We start from the raw sequence: 23,327 nt of genomic DNA on the forward strand, positions 1-23,327 counted from the left end.
TGCTGTCATGGTGGTGAAATGGAAAGTGACATTTTGAAATTTCATTCCCATTTTCCTTTAATTCTCGTGGGACACCTAAAGAGTCAGCAAAGTTTGTAAAATCAGTTTTAGAGTTTCTAAAATGGGGTGATTTATGGGTGGTTTCTAATATGTAAGCCCCGGAAAGTGACATAACTGAACTGGCTCTGAAAAAAATTGGGTTTTGGAAATTTGCTTCTAAACCTTCTAATGTCCCCAAAAAATAAAATGTCATTTTCAAAATGATCCAAACATGAAGTAGACATATGAGGAATGTTAAGTAATAACTATTTTTGGAGGTATTACTATCTATTATAAGAGTAGAGAAATTGAAATTTGCTAAATATTTTTTTTTAAAGGGAACCTGTCACCCAAAAATCGCCTATTAAGCTGTTTACAGTACCTTATAGTGCTGTATACTCGGTTCTTGATGCACTTTTTGTTTGTTTTCCCGCATGTCTGCTCATTCAGAAATCGTAGTTATATTCAGCTGCTGCCCCGTGCTGCAAGTCAGGCTTGAAGTCACGGGGGCAGCGGCCTCGGCGTCTTACATGGCCCTCTCCCCGCCCCCTGCCTCTGTTACTGACAGCCGAACTCCGAATCCGGGACCGCGCTCAACGGCCGCATGCGCAGTAAAGGGCGGCAGGAGCGCGGTCCCGGCTGCCGCGCGTACTACGCGCAGTCTTACTTTCGCCGCACTGCGCATGCGCCCGACATCCTGTATCAAACGCGCCCGCGCCCGGCATCTGGGCGCGGGCGCGTTTGATACAGGATGTCGGGCGCATGCGCAGTGCGGCGAAAGTAAGACGGCGCGTAGTACGCGCGGCAGCCGGGACCGCGCTCCTGCCGCCCTTTACTGCGCATGCGGCCGTTGAGCGCGGTCCCGGATTCGGAGTTCGGCTGTCAGTAACAGAGGCAGGGGGCGGGGAGAGGGCCATGTAAGACGCCGAGGCCGCTGCCCCCGTGACTTCAAGCCTGACTTGCAGCACGGGGCAGCAGCTGAATATAACTACGATTTCTGAATGAGCAGACATGCGGGAAAACGAACAAAAAGTGCATCAAGAACCGAGTATACAGCACTATAAGGTACTGTAAACAGCTTAATAGGCGATTTTTGGGTGACAGGTTCCCTTTAAATAAAAATTAAATATTTTTACTCAATTTTAGCACTGTCAATGTACAATATGTGACGAGAAAAATATATCAGAATGGCCTGGATAAGTAAAAGCGTTTTAAAGTAATTACCACATAAAGAGACACGTCAGATTTGCTAAAAATGGCTAGGGGTTAAACATCTGGAGGAATATTACAAGCGTATTGCTTTCAAGGCCAAAGGAAGGGAGCATATGAACTAAACTGTCATGTAACAATGTATGGACCCATGACTGTACCTCCCTGAGAAACACCTTTTCACGTACCATTTGGAGTTGGACAAAGCTAAAAAAAAGGTAGAATTAGCAGAGTCCACATGAACAAGTGAGTGACAAACTAAAACCAGAAGGCTCACCCTTACCAGACCCTTCATAAACGCAACAAGTACTTTTTTTATGGATCTTCTGTTTATTTCAACAGACAAGCACACTGGTAAAAAACAATTGACAGTTGTGAGCTACCAAGCAGAGTGAACGTACAACCAATGATTACATCTAGGAAATGGTAGATCCTACATGGTTGAGTTTTTCTTTATAAAAACTTTAAAGTGTCATGTAAGTTTACATTATTTTAGTCCATATGTTTACTGGGTCAGGCCAAGCTTCTTCTTCAGAGATTCTGGCATCTCAGGGGGAGGAGGACGAGGAAGCCTGAAGTAGACCTTCACAGAGTCATAAATGAACCATTGCAGAGCAGTTAGCGTACCAATCATGATAATACGGGCTGTCAGCCCCTTCCAGACTCCTTCAAATAGACAAAAAAATGAAAATACAATAAGAACCAATATATACCAAAAACCACAAATAACTGCAAGTGGGATGAGTTATACCTTTTGGTCCCAGCCTCTTAAGGACTTCTAGAGCGGTGCTTCCCTTTTCTTTGTTCAACACGGATACCACAGAATCAGCAGGGTGGGACACAATTGCACAGAATACACCAGCTAAAAGATAAAGGAAAGACAGTGAAGCACTGGTAGGAAAGAAAGCAATGCAAATATTTTCCTATATATCCTAAATATTTTGCTGACCATTGAAAACTGATGCATTTTTAACATTAAAGGGATTCTGTCACCAAGTTTTGGGCTATAGAGATGCGGACATGCACGGCTAGATCGCCGCTAGCATGTCCGCAATATACCTGTCCTATAGGGCTGTGTGCGTTTATTTTCTTTAAAAAAGGATTTTAGAGATATGTAAATTAGTCTTGTAGATGCCCAAGGAGCTATACGAACCTTCCTGGTGACCAGCCCCGCCTGCCTGTGAAGGAGCCCAGCACCGCCTCTGTCCTCCGAATCTCCTTTCATCAACGATAGATTGCCACAAGCTCGCGCATGTGCAGTTCTTTCCCTCAGGCTGATGTCAGCACAGGGAAGGAACACTATACTGGCACTGTGCATCGCGAGATTACGGCAATCTATCGGTGATGAAAGGAGGAGATTCGGAGGACATAGGCGGAGCTGGGCTCCTTCACAGGCGGGCGCGGCTGGGCACCAGGAAGGTTCGTACTAGCCCCTTGGGCACCTACAAGACTAATTTACATAGCTCTAAAATCCTTTTTTAAAGAAAATAAAAGCAGACAGCCCTAAAAGGACTGGTATATTGCGGACATGCTAGCGGCGATCTAGCCGTGCATGTCCGCATCTCTATAGCCCAAAACTTGGTGACAGAATCCCTTTAAAGATCTACCATTTGCAAATGCATCTGTTTTTAGAAACCAGTAATGAAAGCTTTTTCCTCATAAACATTTATCCCCTAACCACAAGACTGGTGATAAATGTATGATCACTTGGGGGGATCAAGTATTGGGACCCCCCTCTAATCACAAGAATGAGTGACTTCAGGTCCCCTGTGCAAATGGAACTGTGATACACACGTGACCGTCACTTCATTAATTTCTATGAGACAGAAGGATAGCCAAGCACTGTACTCAGCTGTGAATGAAGCAGTGATCACAAACTTGAACCATAGTGACATTCACAAAGTGGACTCTGGGACCCTCATGCTTGTGACTGGTAGGGGTCCAGGACATCGGAGTCCTCAGCAGTCATACAGTTATCACCTATCCTGTGGAGAGGTGATTATTTAAAAAAATGGAAAAACCTCTAATTCACCTCACTATTTGACACTGAGGTTGTTGACATATGTACAGAAATGCAAATCTGGTCAACAGAAGATCTTCTCTACAACAGTCTAGCATTTCTCCATAAGGTTTGCAGTCCCATACACTTATGGTGTATGGGACTGCAAACAATAAAAACTTACCAATAGAACCAGCAACAAAAGTGACAACCAGCTGCTCGCCCTTTGAACATTCACTGCGTGGCTTGGGTACAACATATTTATAGAGGGCTTCAACTGTACGCTCAAAGCAGGCAAACTTCATCATGGTGTATGGAATTTGTCTCATCCAGAGGGGAGCCATACCTTTGTAGAACCTGCGCAAGTTAACATTTCATTACGAAAAAAAGCACAAAAAGCGCAAACAGGCAGCAATATTAGGAGCTGATAGATTGACTGTCCACACATTAGCCGTATCCTACTGGTGATAAGCGGTCACAGTCATACTGTAGCCGCTGCCATTAGAACAAAAGGGCCAATGTGAAGGTATATTGCTCTTACATGCCAATGACTCAAGCACCTTTGACTGTACAACCATAGAAGTTGCTGGTTGTGCCTGAACTGGAACTGCTGGAAGTGAACCAGCAGAACTCAAGACAGGTTAAACAACCACAAAGGTGGATCTAAGGAAGCATGTGTTTGGACTGCAGTTATTGACCAAAACCCTAGGTACCACGTTAACACTTACGCCCAAACTCCTTCTTCGGCATACATCTTAGGGGCTGCTTCCCGCAGAGTGTTTGCATATCCTGGTTGTGTTTGGATACGAACTTTTGCAGCTTCCATTGGAGCCAAAGCAATATCTGCAAAGAACTCAGCGCTGGCAGACGCAGCCAGGTACAGGGATGTGCGCCACAAATAGGAATTTTCCTGCAAGAAGAAGTAGCCTTAGAAGAAACATTCTGCAACTACTAGAGGATTATATGCAGTGCCTTTAGGGAATTATAAAGCCATTTATACATACATACATATATAGTGAATTGAAAGGTATTAAGTAGGGACAAATGTGTCAATTAAAGCAAAGTCCTACCTCACCAAGAAGGTTAGAATACAAGGTTTTGAAAACTTCATAGAATCCATACTTGAATAATCCTTGCATTGAATAACCAATGAATGTAGGGGCCCATCCTTTAGCAAGGCCACGGACTCCATCTTCCTTCAGTGTTACAGAAAAGCCGTTGAAAATTCCCTTGTACTTTTTCGGATCAACCTATATTTAAGAGAAAACAAAAAGGTAGTAATCAACACAAGCAGCTTCTAATTAATGTTTACCACGTCTAAACTGCTGAAAGTGGAGGATAATTGTGGATAGACACAAGCCAAAAGGCGGTATGGTCTTTAGAACTACAAGACAACGTGCAGGTACAGCTGCCCTATGGGCTAGAGACTTCAGCATTTTTGACGTTACAAGCAAAAGTTGCTGGGACAGGGATTTCAATGAACTGTGAAGTCAAAATACCTTACAAATGCAAAGCCAGACCAAAGGTCAGAGGACCGTACAGATACCTGCACAACCAGGACAGCAGCTTGTGTAAATTTACACCCTTGCTATGTGCTCAGCGCGAGGGGGATTTTAGAGTAAATCATAACCTGATCTTATGACATAAGTATTTTTGATAAAAGTTCTATGTGGTCAAGATGCAAACAAACAATCTCTAAGGTCTCTGCATAAATTGCCCATAAAACATGCATCACATTTTTCCCCCGAGTTATGGAAAGTGTAGCTTGCTGTGCAATGCTGCTTGCGTAGGGGGCATGCGCCAGATCTCGGAAGGTCGGGAACAGCAGAAGCCGCCCAGCTAAGTGAATATTGATGAGCTGGGCGGCGCTTCAAAACGGCGGTTGGGCTCGCTGATGATGACTGGGCGCAAGTGGAGCTGAAACTCTGCCCCTTGGGCAGAAAGAACAGCGATTACTTCAGGTTTTAAAACGTTAGTTTACTGTATTCATAATGTGGACAGGGGGGATACTTATATGTTTTTAATGCACATTAGAAGACCTGTGCATGCATATGTAAAGCTAATTATGGTTATTGGGCCTGTCAGTGTCCCTTTAAGTAGCTGTGACAGTAAGGCCTCATGTACACGACCGTTGTGTGCATCCGTGTCCGTTTTGTCATTTTTCACAGTTTAGCGGAGGTCCCATTCATTTCTATGGAGCTGTGAAAAAAAAAACTGATAGCCCTCCGTTTTTTCTCCACATCCGTGATTCCAGTCCATCAAAAAAATATAACCTGTCCTATTCTTGTCAGTGGAAAACGGACCCAAGTCAATGGGTCCATACAAAAAAAAAAAAATGGATGCACAACTGGTATGTCATCCGTGTCCGTTTTTTTCTACAAGACCTTGATGCAATAAAATTACACTTTTCATTAACCTTCCTTTTTTTCCCGTCAGACAAAAAAAAAAAAAAAAAGGAAGACACAAGGAAACACAACTGAAGCAAAATCGGACACCGACCACTGAAGCCAAATCACTGACAGTGAAAAACAATGTCGTGTGCATGAGGCCTTATAAGGAGATGGCTGCAATAGAAAGGAGATGCCCTCTGCTGAGCTGTCAGTCTGTAGAAAATACAAGAGTAATTGGAGCAAGAATGGGGAGAGCTCTGGGTCCATGTGGGGCACAGGGTTCTCGCTTTATGAGAATGACATTGTTCTGCAGTATGTGTCAGATTTTTTTTTTCTACATTAAACCTAGGATTAATTACTAAAATAAAGTGGCCTAAATGGGAGGAAATGCTCAAAAACTCCAAACACTGTAGAGTGTTTAACTGGGGGAGCAATTCCTCAGCATGTGATCCGTTGCTAGCGGCAATCCCCAGCAAAAATGCATACAATGGAGGATGTCGGCAGCGGACCACATGCACCACAAACTTATGCTACACCTTTCGCAGCGATTTATGTATTTGTATATTTTCATCCACACACTACTCCATCTTGTGTAGGATAACAAAATGTTTATTAGTGTTATACCCACCTGAATGCGACACTTCACCAGATCCAAAGGTACTTGTGCAGTGTGAGTTAAACCACAACTGAGGATGCCACCAAAGCCACAAATTGCATAAAACTGTGAGGAGCCATATTCACAACTGTAATCTCCTGCATGAACAAACCAGAACACACCATGCTTTTATAACAAACATGCATTGCCCAAACAGCTTAGTAACAAAGCAAAGTCATTTAGAAAACACTGGTTAGTTTACACTTCACTCCAGGATCCATGCAGACAAACCTGTATTCTGCATTTGACCAGATCTAACGGGACCACTGCAGTATGTGTCGTACCACAGCTTATGATGCCACCAAAGCCACACAGAACAAAGAACTTCCCCGATCCATAAGCACAGCTATATTACTTTGTATAATCAAAATTAAAAGAAAAAAATATATACATAGGCTTCTTCTATCAAGTTATTACAATTAACAGGCACAATTTTAAGGGGAGACACTTAATGGAGCTGGAATCCAATGCTTCAAATAGAGGTTGGGTCAAGGCTTTCAACAAAATGTTAAGGTCTCAGGGAGGGGGTTTATGGGAGGTCATCAGGGTGGACCTGGCTATTGCTTTAAAGAACCTCGACACCCACGGGCACCCTGCAATCTCCTGACTAAGGCCTCTTGCACATGACCGTATGGCTTTGTCAGTATTTTGCGGTCCGCAAAACAGAGCCGCAAAAAATACGGATGACGTCCGTGTGCATTCCGTTTTTTTGCGGAACAGAACAGCTGGCCCCTGACAGAACAGTAGTATCCTTGTCAGCTATGCGGACAATAATAGGACATGTCTTATCTGTGAATAGAACGGAAAAACGCAAATATGGAAATGGACGACATACAGAGAACCTTCAGGTTTTTTTTGCTGATCCATTGAAATGAATGGTTCCGTATAAACGCAAAAATGGAACGTAAAACGGAAAGAGGCCCAAATAAGGCAGAAAGAGCCGAAACCTGTACATTCAAGGTACTTCCTGCCAGACCTAGTTCTAAACCTCTCTGGAGGAAAACGAGACGAATGGGAACAGAGAAGGGGGATTTGTTCAATCTGGATACTTGCAAATTCCAAGAACCTCTGCCAAACCCTAGCATAAATAGCCACTGTCACCATCTTTCTACTTTTAGAAGAGTGGAGATCAAGGCATCAGAGAATCCCTTTCTACCTAGTAAGTACCTTTTAAATTCTAGGCAGTTAGATGTAATTTTTTTTATATCTGGGTGTAACACTGTTCCCTGGCTCAAAAGGTTCCTGGCTTCCGGAAGCACCCAAGGATCTGAGACCAACATGATCCAGAGCCACGTGAACCATGATCTCCTCGGCCAAAACAGGGCTTTGAGTATAACCCTCGCTTCATCCTCCCTGATCTTTCTTAGAACTCTTGGGATCAGAGGGAGGGGAGGAAAGGTGTAGGCTAGGGTAGGTGTAGGGTAAGTTCCAGGGCTGTAGGAAGGCATCTATCTCACAAGGGAATCCCGCCGGATCTAAAGAAAAGAAGTTTTGAACCTTCTTGTTATGGGAGGTAGCAAAAAGGTCTATTACTGGCTGGCCCTAGAGAGTCGTTATTCTCTTGAAAATAGAGACTGATGCAGACTCCATTCGCCCTGAGATAGGAAATAGCGACTCAAAGTCTGCCTGTCCATTTTCCACCCCCCTGATATGTACTGCTGAAAATCGAGGCATATTTTTTTCCGCTAATACAGTCCTGATCAAAAGTTTAAAGACCACTTGAAAAATTGCAAAAAATCATATTTAGCATGGCTGGATCTTAACAAGGTTCCAAGTAGAGCTTCAACATGCAACAAGAAGAAGTGGGAGTGAGACAAAACATTTTTTGAGCATTCAATTTAATTAAAACAACGAATAAACTGAAACAGGCTGTTTTTCAGCTGATCAAAAGTTTAGGACCACACCTCCCCCCAAATAAAAAAAAAAAAAAAAAAAAAAAACTGAACCCCCCCCAAAACAGAAATCCAACCTTCAAACATGAACTCAGTAATGGGTAGCTCCGCCGTTATTGTTTATCACTTCAAAAATTTGTTTCGGCATGCTTGATGCAAGCGTTTCCATAAGGTGAGTGGGAACATTTCTCCAAGTGGTGAAGATGGCAGCACGAAAGCCATCTACTGTCTGGAACTGTTGTCCATTTTTGTAAACTTCCCTTGCCATCCATCCCCAAAGGTTCTCAATTGGATTTAGATCAGGGGAACACGCAGGATGGGCCAAAAGAGTGATGTTATTCTCCTGGAAGAAGTCCTTTGTCCTGCGGGCATTGTGTACTGTAGCGTTGTCCTGTTGAAAAACCCAGTCGTTACCACACAGACGAGGTCTTTGAAGACTTTTTTTGTTTTTGAAGCCCTTCAGTCTCAGATGCCGTCTGATGGTTATGGGGCTACAGTCAGCACCAGTAAGGACCTTAATTTGGGTTGATGATCGCCCAGTGACAGACAGCCAATTGGATCACCTGGCTCAGTGCTGATGATTTTTTTTTAGTCTTCCACTTGACTTTTTTGTTCCATAGCCCTCAGGATCATTTAAGAAATTCCAAATGACTATCTTACTGCTTCCCACCTCAGCAGCGATGGCGTGCTGTGAGAGACCCTGCTTATGCAGTTCAACAACCCGACCACATTAAAAAAAGGGAGTGTTTTTTTGCCTTTGCCATCACAACGTGTGACTACCTGACAGAAAATGACAATGAAACCACATCTTTGCACAGATTTGGCCTTTTAAAGGCATGTGGTCCTAAACTTTTGATCAGCTGAAAAACAGCCTGTTTCAGTTTATTCGTTGTTTTCATTAAAGGGCTTCTGTCACCCCACTAAACCTTTTTTTTTTTTGCTTACTTATAATCCCTACACTGCGATTTATGGCTACATGATCAAATTAATCATTTTGGTCCTGTAGATTTAGTTTAAAACAAGCTTTTAAAATATGCTAATTACCTTGCTACCAGCAAGTAGGGCGGCTACTTGCTGGTAGCAGCCGCATCCTCCGATCGTAAAGACGCCCCCTCCACATTGTGATTGACAGGGCCAGGGAACGGGATCGTTCTCTGCTGGCCCTGCCTGTTTGCATTTAAAATCTTGCGCCTGCGCCGCGGCCGTACCTGTCTTCAATTGGCGCAGGCGCACTGAGAGGCGGAGTTTAGTGGGGTGACAAAAGCCCTTTAAATTGAATGCTCAAAAAAATGTTTTGTCTCACTCTCATTTCTTATTGTTGCATGTTAAAACTCTACTTGGAACCTTGTTAAGATCCAGCCATGCTAAAAATGATTTTTGGCCATTTTTCAAGTGGTCTTAAACTTTTGATAAACACTGTAGGAGGATCTTCTGGGCCTGCTGCATAAAAATCCTGCCCTTGTACCCCCTTGTCTGTTCAGATAAGAAACCACTGTTTTGTTGTCTAACGTAACCCTGAGATTTTTTCCCCTTATTCTTGGAAGGACCGAACTCATAGCAAGGCCGACTGCTGTGCGAGTTCCTTTAGATTTGAGGATCCCCCTTTGAGTGTCCTCACAACGACCTTGTAAAGAAATCTCCTGAATATGCCTTCCTTATGGGGATTACTGGGTTTCTGGTTAGATCTTGGATCCTGTCTTGAATACGAATGTCCTTTTCTTCCAGCAACAAACATTTCTGGGAAAAGGAGTACAGAATCAGACCCAAAACGGTCAGAATTTTGGTAGGTCATGGTTTGGATTTTTCTAGATTTTAAGACCCAGCTTAATTTGTGTCAAATTTCTGACACCACAGAGACCGCTGTTCCATAGGCTTCTTCTGTTTTTTCTTCTATTAAAAAAAATCGTCCAGGTGGGGAAAAAAAAGAATATATTTTTCCCTTATGTGGGCTGCCATTTCCGCTAATATTTTTGTAAAGACCAGAGGGGCCATGGTGTGGCCAAATGGAAGTGCTTGAAACTGAAGATGTTGCAAATGTCTATTTTCGTAGCGACGCATCACTTATCACTGATCTAATAGTTTACATTTTAAATTTTTTCATCTGAAGAAACAAATTTAACTTTTTAGGTTTATTATAGTTCTGAAGGAGACGCCTTTTTTTTGTTTTGTTTTTTACTAAAAACAGTGGAGAGTAAAACCCTTCGCCGCCTTCTCCTTTTGGTACCGGGACTAGAACCGACTTTCTGATTAATTTTACCACTTTTAACCCCTTCTATGCCGTGATCAGCGCTGACCGTGGCATAGAAGGGATTTGCGGTGGGTGAGGGAGCCATCGGGCTGATAGACCATGTGATGAGCGCAGTGACATCACCAAAAGGTCCTTTTCCTCCCAGATCATCAAAGAAGAAGAAAGAGAAGCCGGGCTGCGCAAACAATTGGATGAGGCGAGGAAAAAAAAAAAAAAAAAAAAAAAAGTAATATATATTTTAACCCCTCCATCCATATTTTACTAAGCATTCTGTATTAAGAATGCTATTATTTTCCCTTATAACCATGTTATAAGGGAAAATAATAAAATCTACACAACACCTAACCCAAACTTCTGTGAAGAAGTCCGGGTTCGGGTCTGGGTACCAAGCATGCCGATTTTTCTCACACGTGTGCAAAACGCATTAAAATGCTTTGCACTCGCACAGAAAAATAAAATAAAAAATATCACGCATTTTCCCACTAAAATTGAGAATTTTTCAAAATGTTTGGTAAATATGCGATTATTTCATAAATAAAGATGAAATATATTGACTCAAATTTATGACTCATGAAGTACAATGTGTCAAGAGAAAACAAACAATCTTAGAATGGCATGGATAAATAAAAGCATTCCAAAGTTATTACAATGTAAAGTGACATGTCAGATATGCAAAAAATGGCCTGGGCATGAAGGTGAAAACTGGCCCAGGGTGGAAGGGGTTAATTAAGGCTGAAACGTTCTTATGTACCGGGAAGGTGCTGTGGTGTTTAGACTGTAATCCCCCAAACATGATGTCCTGAATCGACTTCTTTCACTTCTTCAAAGCCTATAGTGGATCTTATGGCTTTTAAGAGTCTATCCGTATTTTCTATTGGAAAACATGGTTTACTGGTAATATCGCTTTCCTGAGAAGAAGATAGGGATGAACATTCAGAAGGATAATATAATGTGGAGCGCAATTCATCTTTCTCAGAATCAGATGAAGCAGGCTCCTGAGCGGTCTCAGGTCGCCTCAATTTAGGCTCTCTTGCCCTGGCAACTTTTCTAGAGGATAGAGAGGAAATTACTTCAGATCTGACCAACGCCTGCAGACACTTATAAAAAGATGGAGATTCCTCAGCCACTGTTCTATCAATACAGGTCTGACACATCATCTTCTCACCAATCAGGTGCTAATGCCGTTTCACACAGGCCACACTCCTTTTTAGATACAACCTTTCTAGGCTTTGTCTGCAAATACATTAAGCATGATGGTATCAGGAGGGAAGCAGGACCCCACATGCCCAGAACACTCACCCCTTATCAGGTACCAGGGCTGGAGGAACTCCAGAGTCCGCTGTACGCTTCTCCTCCTCCATGTTGCTCAGCGAACTGTCCAGCCAGAGCTCTGAATAGGACGCCATCCACCTGCTTACAGAGCACCCTTCTCATAGGCGCTCTGTGATGACGTCACCGCGACCAGCTCCGAACGCCGGTCACGTGCCTTGTCTGTCCGGCCTAACTCTTTGTCGGAAGCTCCTCCTCCCCCTGCGGCCAGGAAGTCTGTGCCTATGGTGCATCAGCGATGCCGTCAGGCACATTATCGCTCCAGCACCCAAGAAGTTCCCTCTAGAGCCATGCGGTGCCTCTGCTCGTCCCCATAGTGCACCATCGATGCCACCTATGCCTCAGGGGATTGCAGTTATGCCTCAGGTCTCCAACAAAAAAAAAACGCAATTAGACTTACCGGTAATTCCGTTTCCTTGAATCCACCATGATGGCCCACAATGAGATTGACCCTTGACCTCTGTAGGGGCAGGAACACATAAAGAGTCTAAGTACCCCCCACCCCTCCACCTCGTCAGTGCTTTACAAATTACCCGAAAGGTGGAACAGAAAGTAAGGCTGAGTTCACACGAGCGTGACAGATTAGGTCTGGATGCGTTCAGGGTGCGTTCAGTTAAACTCGCACCATTTTGCAAGCAAGTTCAGTCAGTTTTGTCTGCGATTGCGTTTAGTTGTTCAGTTTTTTCCGTGCGGGTGCAATGCGTTTTGAAGCATTTTTCACGCGCGTGATAAAAAACTGAAGGTTTACAAACAACATCTCCTAGCAACCATCAGTGAAAAACGCATTGCACCCGCACTTGCTTGCAGATGCAATGCGTTATTCACGCAGCCCCATTCACTTCTATGGAGCCAGGGCTGCGTGAAAAACGCAGAATATAGAACATGCTGCGATTTTAAAGCATTGCAGAAGTGATGCGTGAAAAAAAACGCTCATGTACACAGCCCCATTGAAATGAATGGGTCAGGATTCAGTGCGGGTGCAATACGTTCACCTACTGCATTGCACCCGCGCGGAAATCTCGCCCGTGTGAACGCAGCCTAAAAGGATATTGATCCATACCCTTAAACTCCTATTTTTTTTTATTTTCTGGGATGGGAATAGTATGGGCCGTCATGGTGGATTCAAGGAAACTGAATTACCGGTAAGTCTAATTGCGGTTTTTCCATTTCATCCACCATGACGGCCCACAATAAGATATATCAGATAACTAAGTGGGTGGGGATATCGCCTGTAAAAACCCTCCGGCCGAAAAGAGCTTCATTTGAGTCCGGAAGATTAAGACGATAGTGTCTTACAAAAGTATTAGCGCTTGACCAGGTTGCAGCCTTACAAATCTGGTCAAGCGAGACACCTCCTTTTTCAGCCCAAAAGGAGGCAGTGGCCCTAGTAGAGTGGGCCTTAACATTACCAGGACCGGGCTTGCCCTGAATCCTGTAGCAACATTCGATGGTGGTTCTGATCCATCTGGCTTATTTCTTCCTGAGAATTAAATTAGGAGATTGTTATCTATCCTAAAGGCTTTGGTAGAATCAAGGTAATGAATTACAGTATCCATAATGTCTAAAAGATGTATCTTATCACTAGACCCTGTATACTCAGACTCAGGGATAGAGGGTAGGAAAATTATCTGGTCCCGATGGAAAGACGAGACTACTTTAAAGGAGGAAACCTGGGTCGAGTGTTAGACGGATGTGATCTTTGCTGATTTGGAGATATGGTTCCCTACAAGAAAGGGCCTGAATCTCTCCAATATGTCTGGCTGAGATAATTGCAATCAGAAAGGCAGTCTTCAGGGAAAGGTGTTTTAAAGAGATCTCAGACAGTGGTACAAAGGGAGGTTTTGTTAGGCCTTCTAGGACGATGTTTAAGTCCCAAGTTGGAGCTCTAGATCTCAGAGAGGGTCTCAATCTTGAAACAGCTCTAAAGAACCTCCTGATCCATCTGTGATTGGCTAGGCTGCAGTCGTAGGAGCTGAGCGCTGAAATTTGGACTTTCAGAGTACTAGGTCTCAGGCCTAATTCCAGGCCGCACTGTAGGAAGTCTAAAATTTTGTTGATGGGAGGAGAGGAGGTGTCCGGGCGATCAACTCATAACCAAGAACAGTATCTTTTTCAGATCTTTAGGTAGATGGAAGAAGTCACCTTTTTCCTACTGGCCCTTAGTGTGAGAATCACCTTTTCCGAAAGACCCCTACTTCTTAACGTCTCGCTCTCAGGATCCAGGCTGTCAGTTTGAATATTCCTGGGTCCGGATGAAGAAGAGGGCCCTGGACTAGAATGTCCCTCTGGAAAGGAATCTCCCACGGTTCTTCCAGCGATAGCTGTTTTAGGCTAGTTTCACACTAGCGTTCGGCTGTCCGCTCGTGAGCTCCGTTTGAAGGGGCTCACGAGCGGACCCGAACGCTTCCGTCCAGCCCTGATGCAGTCTGAATGGATGTGGATCCGCTCAGACTGCATCAGTCTGGCGGCGTTCAGCCTCCGCTCCGCTCAGCAGGCGGACACCTGAACGCTGCTTGCACCGTTCGGGTGTCCGCCTGGCCGTGCGGATCCGTTCAGACTTACAATGTAAGTCAATGGGGACGGATCCGTTTGAAGATGCCACAATATGGCTCAATCTTCAAGCGGATCCATCCCCCATTGACTTTCAATGTAAAAGTCTGGACGGATCCGCTCAGGCTAATTTCACAATTAGCTTTTTTTTTGCCAATATAATGCAGACGAATCCGTTCTGAACGGAGCCTCCGTCTGCATTATTATGATCGGATCCGTTCAGAACGGATCCGATCGAACGCTAGTGTGAAAGTAGCCTTAGAGTAGAGAACCAACTCCTCTTTGGCCATAGGGGGGCTATTAGGATGAGAGTAGTTGGTTCTCCTAGGAGCTTCTGGATAACCCGAGGTAATAGAGGAATTGGGGGAAAAGCGTAGGCTAGTTTCTATTTCCAATGTATTGACAGAGCATCTATTGCCCATGGTCCGTCCTCTAGGTTTAGGGAGCAAAAACGTTCTACCTGCGTATTTTTTAAGGAGGCGAATAAGTCTATTTCCGGTTGGTCCCATCTTTCTGAGATCCTCTGGAAGAAACTCCTGTTCAGAGACCATTCTCCTGGATCTATTCTCTCTCTGCTCAGGTAGTCTGCTACTGTGTTTTCGCAACCCTTTAGGTGGATGGCAGAGAGTGATAAAGTGTTCTCTTCGGCCCAGGAGAAGATTCTTTTTGCTACTGCACCCAGAAGACGTGACCTTGTCCCTCCTTGGTGTCGCAGATATGCCACCGTTGTGGTATTGTCGGACATTATATTTAAGTGTCGTCCTCTTAATAGGTTCTCTCCTTTTGTTAATGCCTCGAGGACCGCATACAGCCCTCTGTAATTGGAGGATCTGCCTCATATCTGCTGGCCATGTACCTTGCAGAAGATGGTCTCCTATTTTTGCTCCCTAGCCTCCAAGGCTTGCGTCTGTAATTACTTGAACAGCCGGATGGTTCTGCCACTGTAGACCTCCAAGCAGTCTTCTTTTTACCTTCCACCAATTTAGATCTGTCTTTACGGACTGTGGAATCCGAAAACTTCTGTCTAAGCTTACCTGCTTTCCGTCCCATATACTCAGAATCCAACTCTGGATTACCCTTGTGTGGCCTTGGCACCAGGCAACCGAGGGAATGCAGGCGGTTAGACTTCCCAGAAGACTCATGGCTTTCCTGATGGACCAATTGCGAGCACTCTGGAACATTCAGATTTTTTCTATCAGCGCTGCAGCTTTGTCCTGGGGAAGAAAGGTTTTTAACAGGGATGAGTCCAGTTCTACACCCAGGAACCTTATTCTTCTGGATAGAATAAGAGTAGATTTTTTTTATATTTATGATCCAACCGAGATCTTTTAGAAATTCAGAGAATCTCTGAGTTGCTGACAGATTTTCGGTTTCTGTTTTGCCCAGAATTAAGAAATCGTCGAGATATGGGATACCGTATTTTTCGCCGTATAAGACGCACTTTTTCTTCCCCCAAAATAGGGGAGAAATGCCCCTGCGTCTTATACGGCGAATGCAGTCAGTTTTACATCGCTGGCAGCGATGTAAAGCGAGCGGGGACTCGGGGAGGGACTGGGAGGAGGAGCTGGGGCCGGCAATAGCGGCAGGGCGGTGCAGTCACTGTACTAAAGGCCCGCCCCGCCGCTCCGGTGTACTAATAAAATATGTCATATTCAATTAATGGTTATTAAATATGCCCCTTTATGCCTAATGGTACCTTAAATCCTAAGCGCATCCGTACAATGCAGGCCGGGCGGGCGGCAGCGTAACTCCCTGATGTCACGTGCCTGCGCCGCCTACTTTATGAATGAAGCAGGCGGCGCAGGCAAGTGACGTCAGTGAGTGACGCGCCGCGCCGGCTGCCGGCATTGTACTGAAGCGCTTAGGATTTAAGGTACTTTTAGGAATAAAGAGGCATATTTAATAACTATTAATTGAATAAGACATATTATATTAGTATAATGGAGCGGCGGGGGATCTGTGGATGGCACAGTTATGGGCTGGGAGGGTCTGTGGATGACATGTATAACAGTGCCATTCACAGATCCCCCCCCCCCTGTAACAGTGCCAGCCACAGATCCCGCTGTAACAGTGCAAGCCACAGATCCCCCCATAACAGTGTCTGCCATCCACAGTTCCCCCATAACAGTGTCCGTCATCCACAGATCCCCCCATAAGTGTCCGTCATCTACAGATCCCCCCATAACAGTGTCCGCCATCCACAGATCCCCCCATAAGTGTCCGTCATCCACAGATCCCCCCATAAGTGTCCGTCATCCACAGATCCCCCCATAAGTGTCCGTCATCCACAGATCCCCCCATAAGTGTCCGTCATCCACAGATCCCCCCATAAGTGTCAGTCATCCACAGATCCCCCCATAAGTGTCAGTCATCCACAGATCCCCCCATAAGTGTCAGTCATCCACAGATCCCCCCATAAGTGTCAGTCATCCACAGATCCCCCCATAAGTGTCAGTCATCCACAGATCCCCCCATAACAGTGTCCATCATCCACAGATCCCCCCATAACAGTGTCAGTCATCCACAGATCCCCCCATAACAGTGTCAGTCATCCACAGATTCCCAGTAATAGTGCCATCCACAGACCACCTAGTTCCAAACCCACCAAACCCACAGCACACCTTTTGGTTAAAAATATTTTTTTTCTTATTTTCCTCCCCAAAAACCTAGGTGCGTCTTATACGGCGAAAAATACGGTAATTGTTATTCCTTCCTGATGAAGATAGGCTACCATCTCTACCACAACCTTTGTGAAGACCCTGGGTGCCGAGGAGATGCCGAAAGGAAGGGCGACATATTGAAAATGATGGATCGAGCCGTCCGACCCTTTTAGAGCGAATCTTAAGTATTTCTGGGAGAGATGATGAATAGGGACATGGTAGTATGCGTCTTTGAGATCGACTGACGACATAAACGCCCCTTTCTGGATCAGTGGAATTGTGGATGGGATGGTTTCCATCCTGAACTTCCTGTATAGAATGGACCTGTTTAAGGGTTTTAAGTTTATTATGGTTCGAAAGGATTGGTCTGGTTTCTTTACTAGAAAGAGGTTGGAATAAAAACTTCTCCTTTCTTCTAGAATTGGGACCTTTTGAATTACCCCTAGATCTAAGAGGTCCTGGACGCCCTGCCAAATTTTTGGAAGTTCTGTTTTGCTCTGGGATGAGATGCAGAATCTTCTTGGGGGGACTGATGTGAATTCTATCTTGAAGCCTTGAGAGACTACGTTTAGAACCCAGGGATTTGAGGTGACCTGTTTCCAGGAAGATAAAAAACTCATCAGTCTCCCCCCTACTCTGGCATCATTGCTGTTTATTCTGTCTATTCTGGGGGTTGAGGATGAAGCCTCTTCCCCCTTTTGGATAGCTCCATCTGCCAGTTTTTCCTTTTCCCCTGTAAGATCTCTGCTGCGGCTGGAACTGACGAAAGGGCTTTTTTTTTTATTCTTTGTCCTCCAGAAAACCCTTCTTTTTATCTGCTGCTCCCTCTAGGATTTTATCTAGAGTGGGACTGAAGACAAATTCCCCAGAAAAAGGTATAGAACAGAGTTTGACCTTGGAAGCTTTGTCCCCTGACCAGGCCTTCATCCATAATGCTCGCCGGGCTGCATTAGAAAGCGCAGCATCTTTGGCTGAAAAACTTATGGATTCTGCCGAAGCATCAGCCAAGAATGCTGTGGCGGAACGAAGGAGAGGGATAGAATTCCTGATCTCTTCTCTGGGAGTCTTGTTTTATAGGTGTTCGTCCAGTTTCCCTAGCCATATATACACAGCCCTGGCTACGGACGTAGCTGCAATATTGGTTTTCACCCCGAACATTGCTGATTCCCAGGATCTTTTTAGGAGCCCATCTGCCTTCCTATCCATAGATCACCCAATCGAGAGGAGTCTTCAAAGGGTAGAGCGGTCTTCTTTACTACCTTGGCAACCTGCAAGTCGACTTTGGGGGTCTGATTATATAATTTGCATTCAGCTGGGTCAAAACAGAGTCTATTCCTAAACTCCTTGGGAACACCTAATCTTTTCTCCGGGTCCGACCACTCCTCCATTATCATCTCTCTTATGTTCTCATTAATGGGAAAAACGATTGAAGCTTTGGATCTAAGACCCCCAAACATTTCATCCTGTACAGTACGGGGCTTAGGGGTATCCTCAATTCCCATTGTGGACCTGACAGCTCTTAGTAACTCCTCCATCTCGTCTGCTGAGAAGAAATATTTTTTATCTTTGTCCAGAATTTCCCCGTCTGACAAGGGTTCCTCATTAGGAAATTGTCTGGATGTGACGGAGGCTACCTCAACATCCTCACCATCAGGAGACGCTTGGAACAAGCACAGCATTTTAAGAGCTTCACTTTGGATTTAGACTCTTTGCTGCCCTGGAGTGAGGAAGCAACCAGATATGCCGAATTAGAATTTCAAGAAAAAAAAATTGAAATATATACACCCCCCCCACAGAGGGGACTCACGGTACTGATGGCTGAAGGATCGGGGCCTTCCTGGCAGGGAGTAGGTGCCTCAGACATCGCGGTGTTGCAGGCGAAGGCTGGAAGGAAACTGCGGTCCTTTTTTGAATACTTGACCCGGCGTCTGACGTCATCAAGCGGCGCCCTTGGGTGACAGCGTGAGCCTGCGCCGCACCAGCCTTCTAAAAAGGTACGTGCGCCGCCCAGCCCGCCTCCTAAAGCGTTCCATGCGCCACACCTACTCCCCGTGCCGGTCACGAGCGCCCGGCCCGCCTCCAGGAAGAAGGACGCCGAGCGCAGCGAGCGAGACGCCCAGTGAAGCCGGCACCCCCGACTGCTTCCCGGAAGAGGGAAGGAGGTCTGAAGGTATGGGAGGACCACAGGCCTCGGCATAAGCCAAGACGAGGGTCCTTGTTGCTCCATGCTGGCCAGCCTTAGCCCATGCCGCGGGAGGCCAGCAGGAGATGCCTGTAAACGAATAAAGTTACTATCCTCCTGGAAGGAGGCTCTCTCCACGCGTTGGCCCCTGTAAGGGCAGGAAAGCACTGAGGAGGTGGAGGGGTGGGGGGTACTTAAACTCTCTATGTGTTCCTGCCCCTACAGAGGTCAAGGGTCAATCTCATTGTGGGCCGTCATGGTGGATGAAATGGAAACTGGGGGTTTAAGGAAATTAGGAGCACCACCAGGGGGAAGGAACTGAAAGAAAGAATGCAGGCTTCAACAGAGACAGGAAACCACACTGAATTGGGAAGAGAGTGTCCGCCCTTTTATACTGCAGGTTTCCTGTCTGTGGGGGCAGATCCTTTCTCTCATGGTGCCGTCATGGGTGAAGGGAAAAAAAAAATGCATATCTTCCCTACTAATTCTTGTTCCTCACCTTTTCATTTTCACTTCTGCAAGAAATGGTCTGGCGCTGGCCTATACTAGAATGAAAAGTTGTCCAGTGTTGGAGTACGTACCAATTTACACAAACCAATAAGAGCTCTTTGTAGAGGCTCTCTGGTCAGTAATAAGAAAGCCAGAGCAATCGTCACTCGAGACAAGCAGCATCTGCTTCCTATTGCTTCTGAAGAAATAACTGTAAGAAGTCATTTCAGATGTTAAAAGGGTTGTCTCACCTCACGATACGCCACCAATGTCAGACAGGACCACGTGACCCGCACTTACCTCTATAAAAAGGACCCCACATGTGTAGCTACTCTCAATTCATTTCTACTGGAGTTCCGAAAATAGCCAAGCACCTGACATTGGTGGATGTCTCACAGAGGTGAATAAAAGGGTGGCCGCACTTAGTGCACTTTCCACAAATTTCTTTGTGGCCTCCAAAAATAGCCAAGCACCTGACATTGTTGGCATATTCTAGAAAAATGCCACCACTGCCTGAGGGTGAGACAACCCCCTTAATGCAAATCCTGCATATGGGAACACTACATGACCTTGAAGCTAGTGATTTCTAACAGTCACCATTAATACAAACTCCTATCCTGATAACACAAGCTGGATCCTGCCAAATCCTGCACAGCAAGATAATGGATGGAATGTGAAGGTAAAGCAATCCCTTGGTGGTCACGACATACCTAATTACTATACACACTTACCATCCGGTGCAGCAGCGGCAGCAAGGCGGCGAACTGGCTGGACCTGGGGGGTGCTGCTCTTCCTTAAAGTCACATTCTCCTGTCCCAATTGAAAATGTGGAGCGCTGAAAGGGTTCACCCGGGCCAACTGGGCAACGGTGGAGTACATCTTAGCAGCTATGGGTATAAAGTAGGACGGTAATCAATACGCATATCTGAAGACATGCTGGACTGGTAGAGCCTTCTCACCATAGTTTGAGCACTGAAGTTCCTCCGCAGCATGCAACTGTTGCTAAGGGCTGTTTCACACGAGCTGATGCCGTGCGTGGCATCCGCTCCGTGACTGACAGCCAAGACCCGATGCGGACTACAGAGGCACGGAGCATTAACCTGATTCATAATGCTTCCTGCCTCCCTGTGATCTCTTTACTACGAAATCACAGTGAGATAAAGTTGTCACTGTGATTTCGTAGTAAAGAGGTCACAGAGAGGCACGGAGCATCATCAATCATGTTAATGCTCCGTGCTTCTGCAATCCGCATCGGGTCTTGGCGGTCATTCACAGAGCGGATGCTACGCACGGCATCCGCTCGTGTGAAACAGCCCTAAAAGGTCACTGAGATGTCACAAAACATGATATAGACATATCAAGGGTTCTGAGGTGGTGGGGGTCTGAATGATGAGACCCCCGTCTCAATCACTAGAACAAGGAGAAGCACCCACATAAGATGCTCTCTCCTCACTGTAGACTTTATACTCCTCTTCTGCAGAGAGGACATGATATGAGTGCCCCCATTTAACTGGTCGGGGGGGGGGGGGGGGCTCAGCACTCAGACTCATCAAAACCTGATATATCAAATGTTTTCTGAGTGACCCTTTAACATTCAGGTTAGTTGAGATCTGGTTCCTAGATCTTCTGAATCAACTGGTTAACCTCAGGAAACCCAAAATGGAACATAATTGTGGTTCAGGATCTGAATGTGGTAGATAGGCGACGAGGACACAAACAGATCTCCGCTACCTACTGGGTGCGCCATAAAAACGGTCATCCACAGCAACCAATCACATTTCTCCTTTCGTTTTCAAAAGGCAGTCAAGCCATAATTGGTCACTAAGTCCATGTTACACATGCTGGAATTTCTATGGCCACTTACCTCTGTATCTGTACATGTATAGAGAGCCCAGCAGATGCTTCTAGCTACACAGCAGCCATTCCAGATGAACCTTCTCCTATTATATGTTCCATTCATAACCCTTGACCTCTCTGGCCCCAGATCACAGACCAGGCAGGAGAAAATGTGTAAATCACATCGCCTAATTGGGCAGATCCCTCAGTTATAACGCCCCAGGGTGTCCCGACTACATTGTAACTGAGAACTAGGCAACCTGTTCTAATTATAGGAGGCATGAGTGAGACCCTACTGCTGCAGGGCCTTTAGGACAAAGCATGGCAGCCAGACCCTGTGGAGGAGGACGTGTCTGGAGCTGATCTGGAGGAACTGAATGTCTCTTCATGGTCAGTGGGCGGGATCGCCGAGCAGAAGAGGCCGCGTGTGGCCGGGTCACCGTCCTCAACCGGACTGGAGCTGTAGACGGCTCTCTCAAGGACACAGCCCCGAACACACCGGATGCCTTTGTACCTGAAGCCCTGCGGCCGCCAGCCTCACAACCATTCATTGTGCCTTCTAAAAGATATATACCGCGCCCCCTAAAAAACCGCCATACTTTATGTAAAGCTGTACCACACAAGTGGCCGCCTAATGGAACTGCTCCAGGAAGACCTCCGCACTGACTCGGCCGTCACCGGCTGACAGAAACCGAACGTCCTCCAGACCTAATGTCCTTCACCGCCCCCGCACCCCGTCCACCGACATCATTGGCTGCTGCTCAGAGGAAGGGCGTCTTCGGTCACGTGACCGCGGTAAAGCGAGGCTTTACGTAAAGGGCGTGCGTCTCAGCTGATCGCTGTCCTGCTTGACTCTGGGTTCAGTGTGTATGCGGCTGTTGTCACCTGCAATGTCACCTCCAGCGTGACCTTTACTTACAGTTTATCTGCTATTCTGGGGTTTTCAATGAACACCTGTCCTAGCGAAGGCTTCTATTTTTTCATATGGAGCTAGCAATCCAGCACTCTGGAGACTAGAATGGAGTTGTTAGAAGGTATGGAGTCCATAATCTAATCTGTTCTGTACTGAGCAGGCTAGAATGGAGTTGTTAGAAGGTATGGAGTCCATAATCTAATCTGTTCTGTACTGAGCAGGCTAGAATAGAGGTGTTAGAAGGTATGGAGTCCATAATCTAATCTGTTCTGTACTGAGCAGGCTAGAATGGAGTTGTTAGAAGGTATGGAGTCCATAACCTAATCTGTTCTGTACTGAGCAGGCTAGAATAGAGGTGTTAGAAGGTATGGAGTCCATAATCTAATCTGTGTTGTACTGAGCAGGCTAGAATGGAGTTGTTAGAAGGTATGGAGTCCATAACCTAATCTGTTCTGTACTGAGCAGGCTACATTGGAGTTGTTAGAAGGTATGGAGTCCATAATCTAATCTGTTTTGTACTGAGCAGGCTAGAATGGAGTTGTTAGAAGGTATGGAGTCCATAATCTAATCTGTTCTGTACTGAGCAGGCTAGAATGGAGTTGTTAGAAGGTATGGAGTCCATAACCTAATCTGTTCTGTACTGAGCAGGCTAGAATGGAGGTGTTAGAAGGTATGGAGTCCATAATCTAATCTGTTCTGTACTGAGCAGGCTAGAATAGAGTTGTTAGAAGGTATGGAGTCCATAATCTAATCTGTTCTGTACTGAGCAGGCTAGAATGGAGTTGTTAGAAGGTATGGAGTCCATAATCTAATCTGTTCTGTACTGAGCAGGCTAGAATGGAGTTGTTAGAAGGTATGGAGTCCATAATCTAATCTGTTCTGTACTGAGCAGGCTAGAATGGAGTTGTTAGAAGGTATGGAGTCCATAACCTAATC

The 23,327-nt window shown here is 45.5% G+C and overlaps 1 protein-coding gene and 1 non-coding gene across 3 annotated transcripts; both read right to left on the reverse strand.

Annotated features, from left to right (window-relative positions):
- Nucleotides 1–1,569: 1,569 nt before the first annotated feature.
- Nucleotides 1,570–22,222, reverse strand: LOC122928079 (phosphate carrier protein, mitochondrial-like). 2 transcript variants are annotated; one of them, XM_044280563.1, is made up of 8 exons: nucleotides 22,078–22,222; nucleotides 20,374–20,529; nucleotides 6,266–6,390; nucleotides 4,318–4,497; nucleotides 3,976–4,157; nucleotides 3,432–3,604; nucleotides 2,000–2,110; nucleotides 1,570–1,914 (listed from the first exon to the last, which is right to left on the reverse strand). In XM_044280563.1, exons 2-8 carry the CDS (start codon nucleotides 20,519–20,521, stop codon nucleotides 1,754–1,756), a joined length of 1,080 nt encoding a protein of 359 aa, XP_044136498.1. In that variant the 5' UTR covers nucleotides 20,522–20,529; nucleotides 22,078–22,222; the 3' UTR covers nucleotides 1,570–1,753. The 2 variants fall into 2 exon arrangements, with proteins under 2 accessions (XP_044136498.1, XP_044136497.1); XM_044280562.1 differs by lacking the exon at nucleotides 22,078–22,222 and adding an exon at nucleotides 21,507–22,071.
- Nucleotides 3,683–3,925, reverse strand: LOC122929857. The gene has a single exon (XR_006388072.1). It is a non-coding gene; the product is annotated as a small nucleolar RNA SNORA53 (small nucleolar RNA).
- Nucleotides 22,223–23,327: the final 1,105 nt, after the last annotated feature.

The sequence above is a fragment of the Bufo gargarizans genome, chromosome 2 (genome assembly GCF_014858855.1).
Source record: "Bufo gargarizans isolate SCDJY-AF-19 chromosome 2, ASM1485885v1, whole genome shotgun sequence".
NCBI lineage: Eukaryota > Metazoa > Chordata > Amphibia > Anura > Bufonidae > Bufo > Bufo gargarizans.

Excerpts from the sequence above, each read along its gene's own strand:
- LOC122928079 (XM_044280562.1), bottom strand. Across the intron at positions 4,498-6,265 it reads TGGTGAAGTGTCGCATTCAG|GTTGATCCGAAAAAGTACAA; the intron begins GTGGGTATAACA and ends TCTTAAATATAG. Across the intron at positions 1,915-1,999 it reads TAAGAGGCTGGGACCAAAAG|GAGTCTGGAAGGGGCTGACA; the intron begins GTATAACTCATC and ends GTCTATTTGAAG.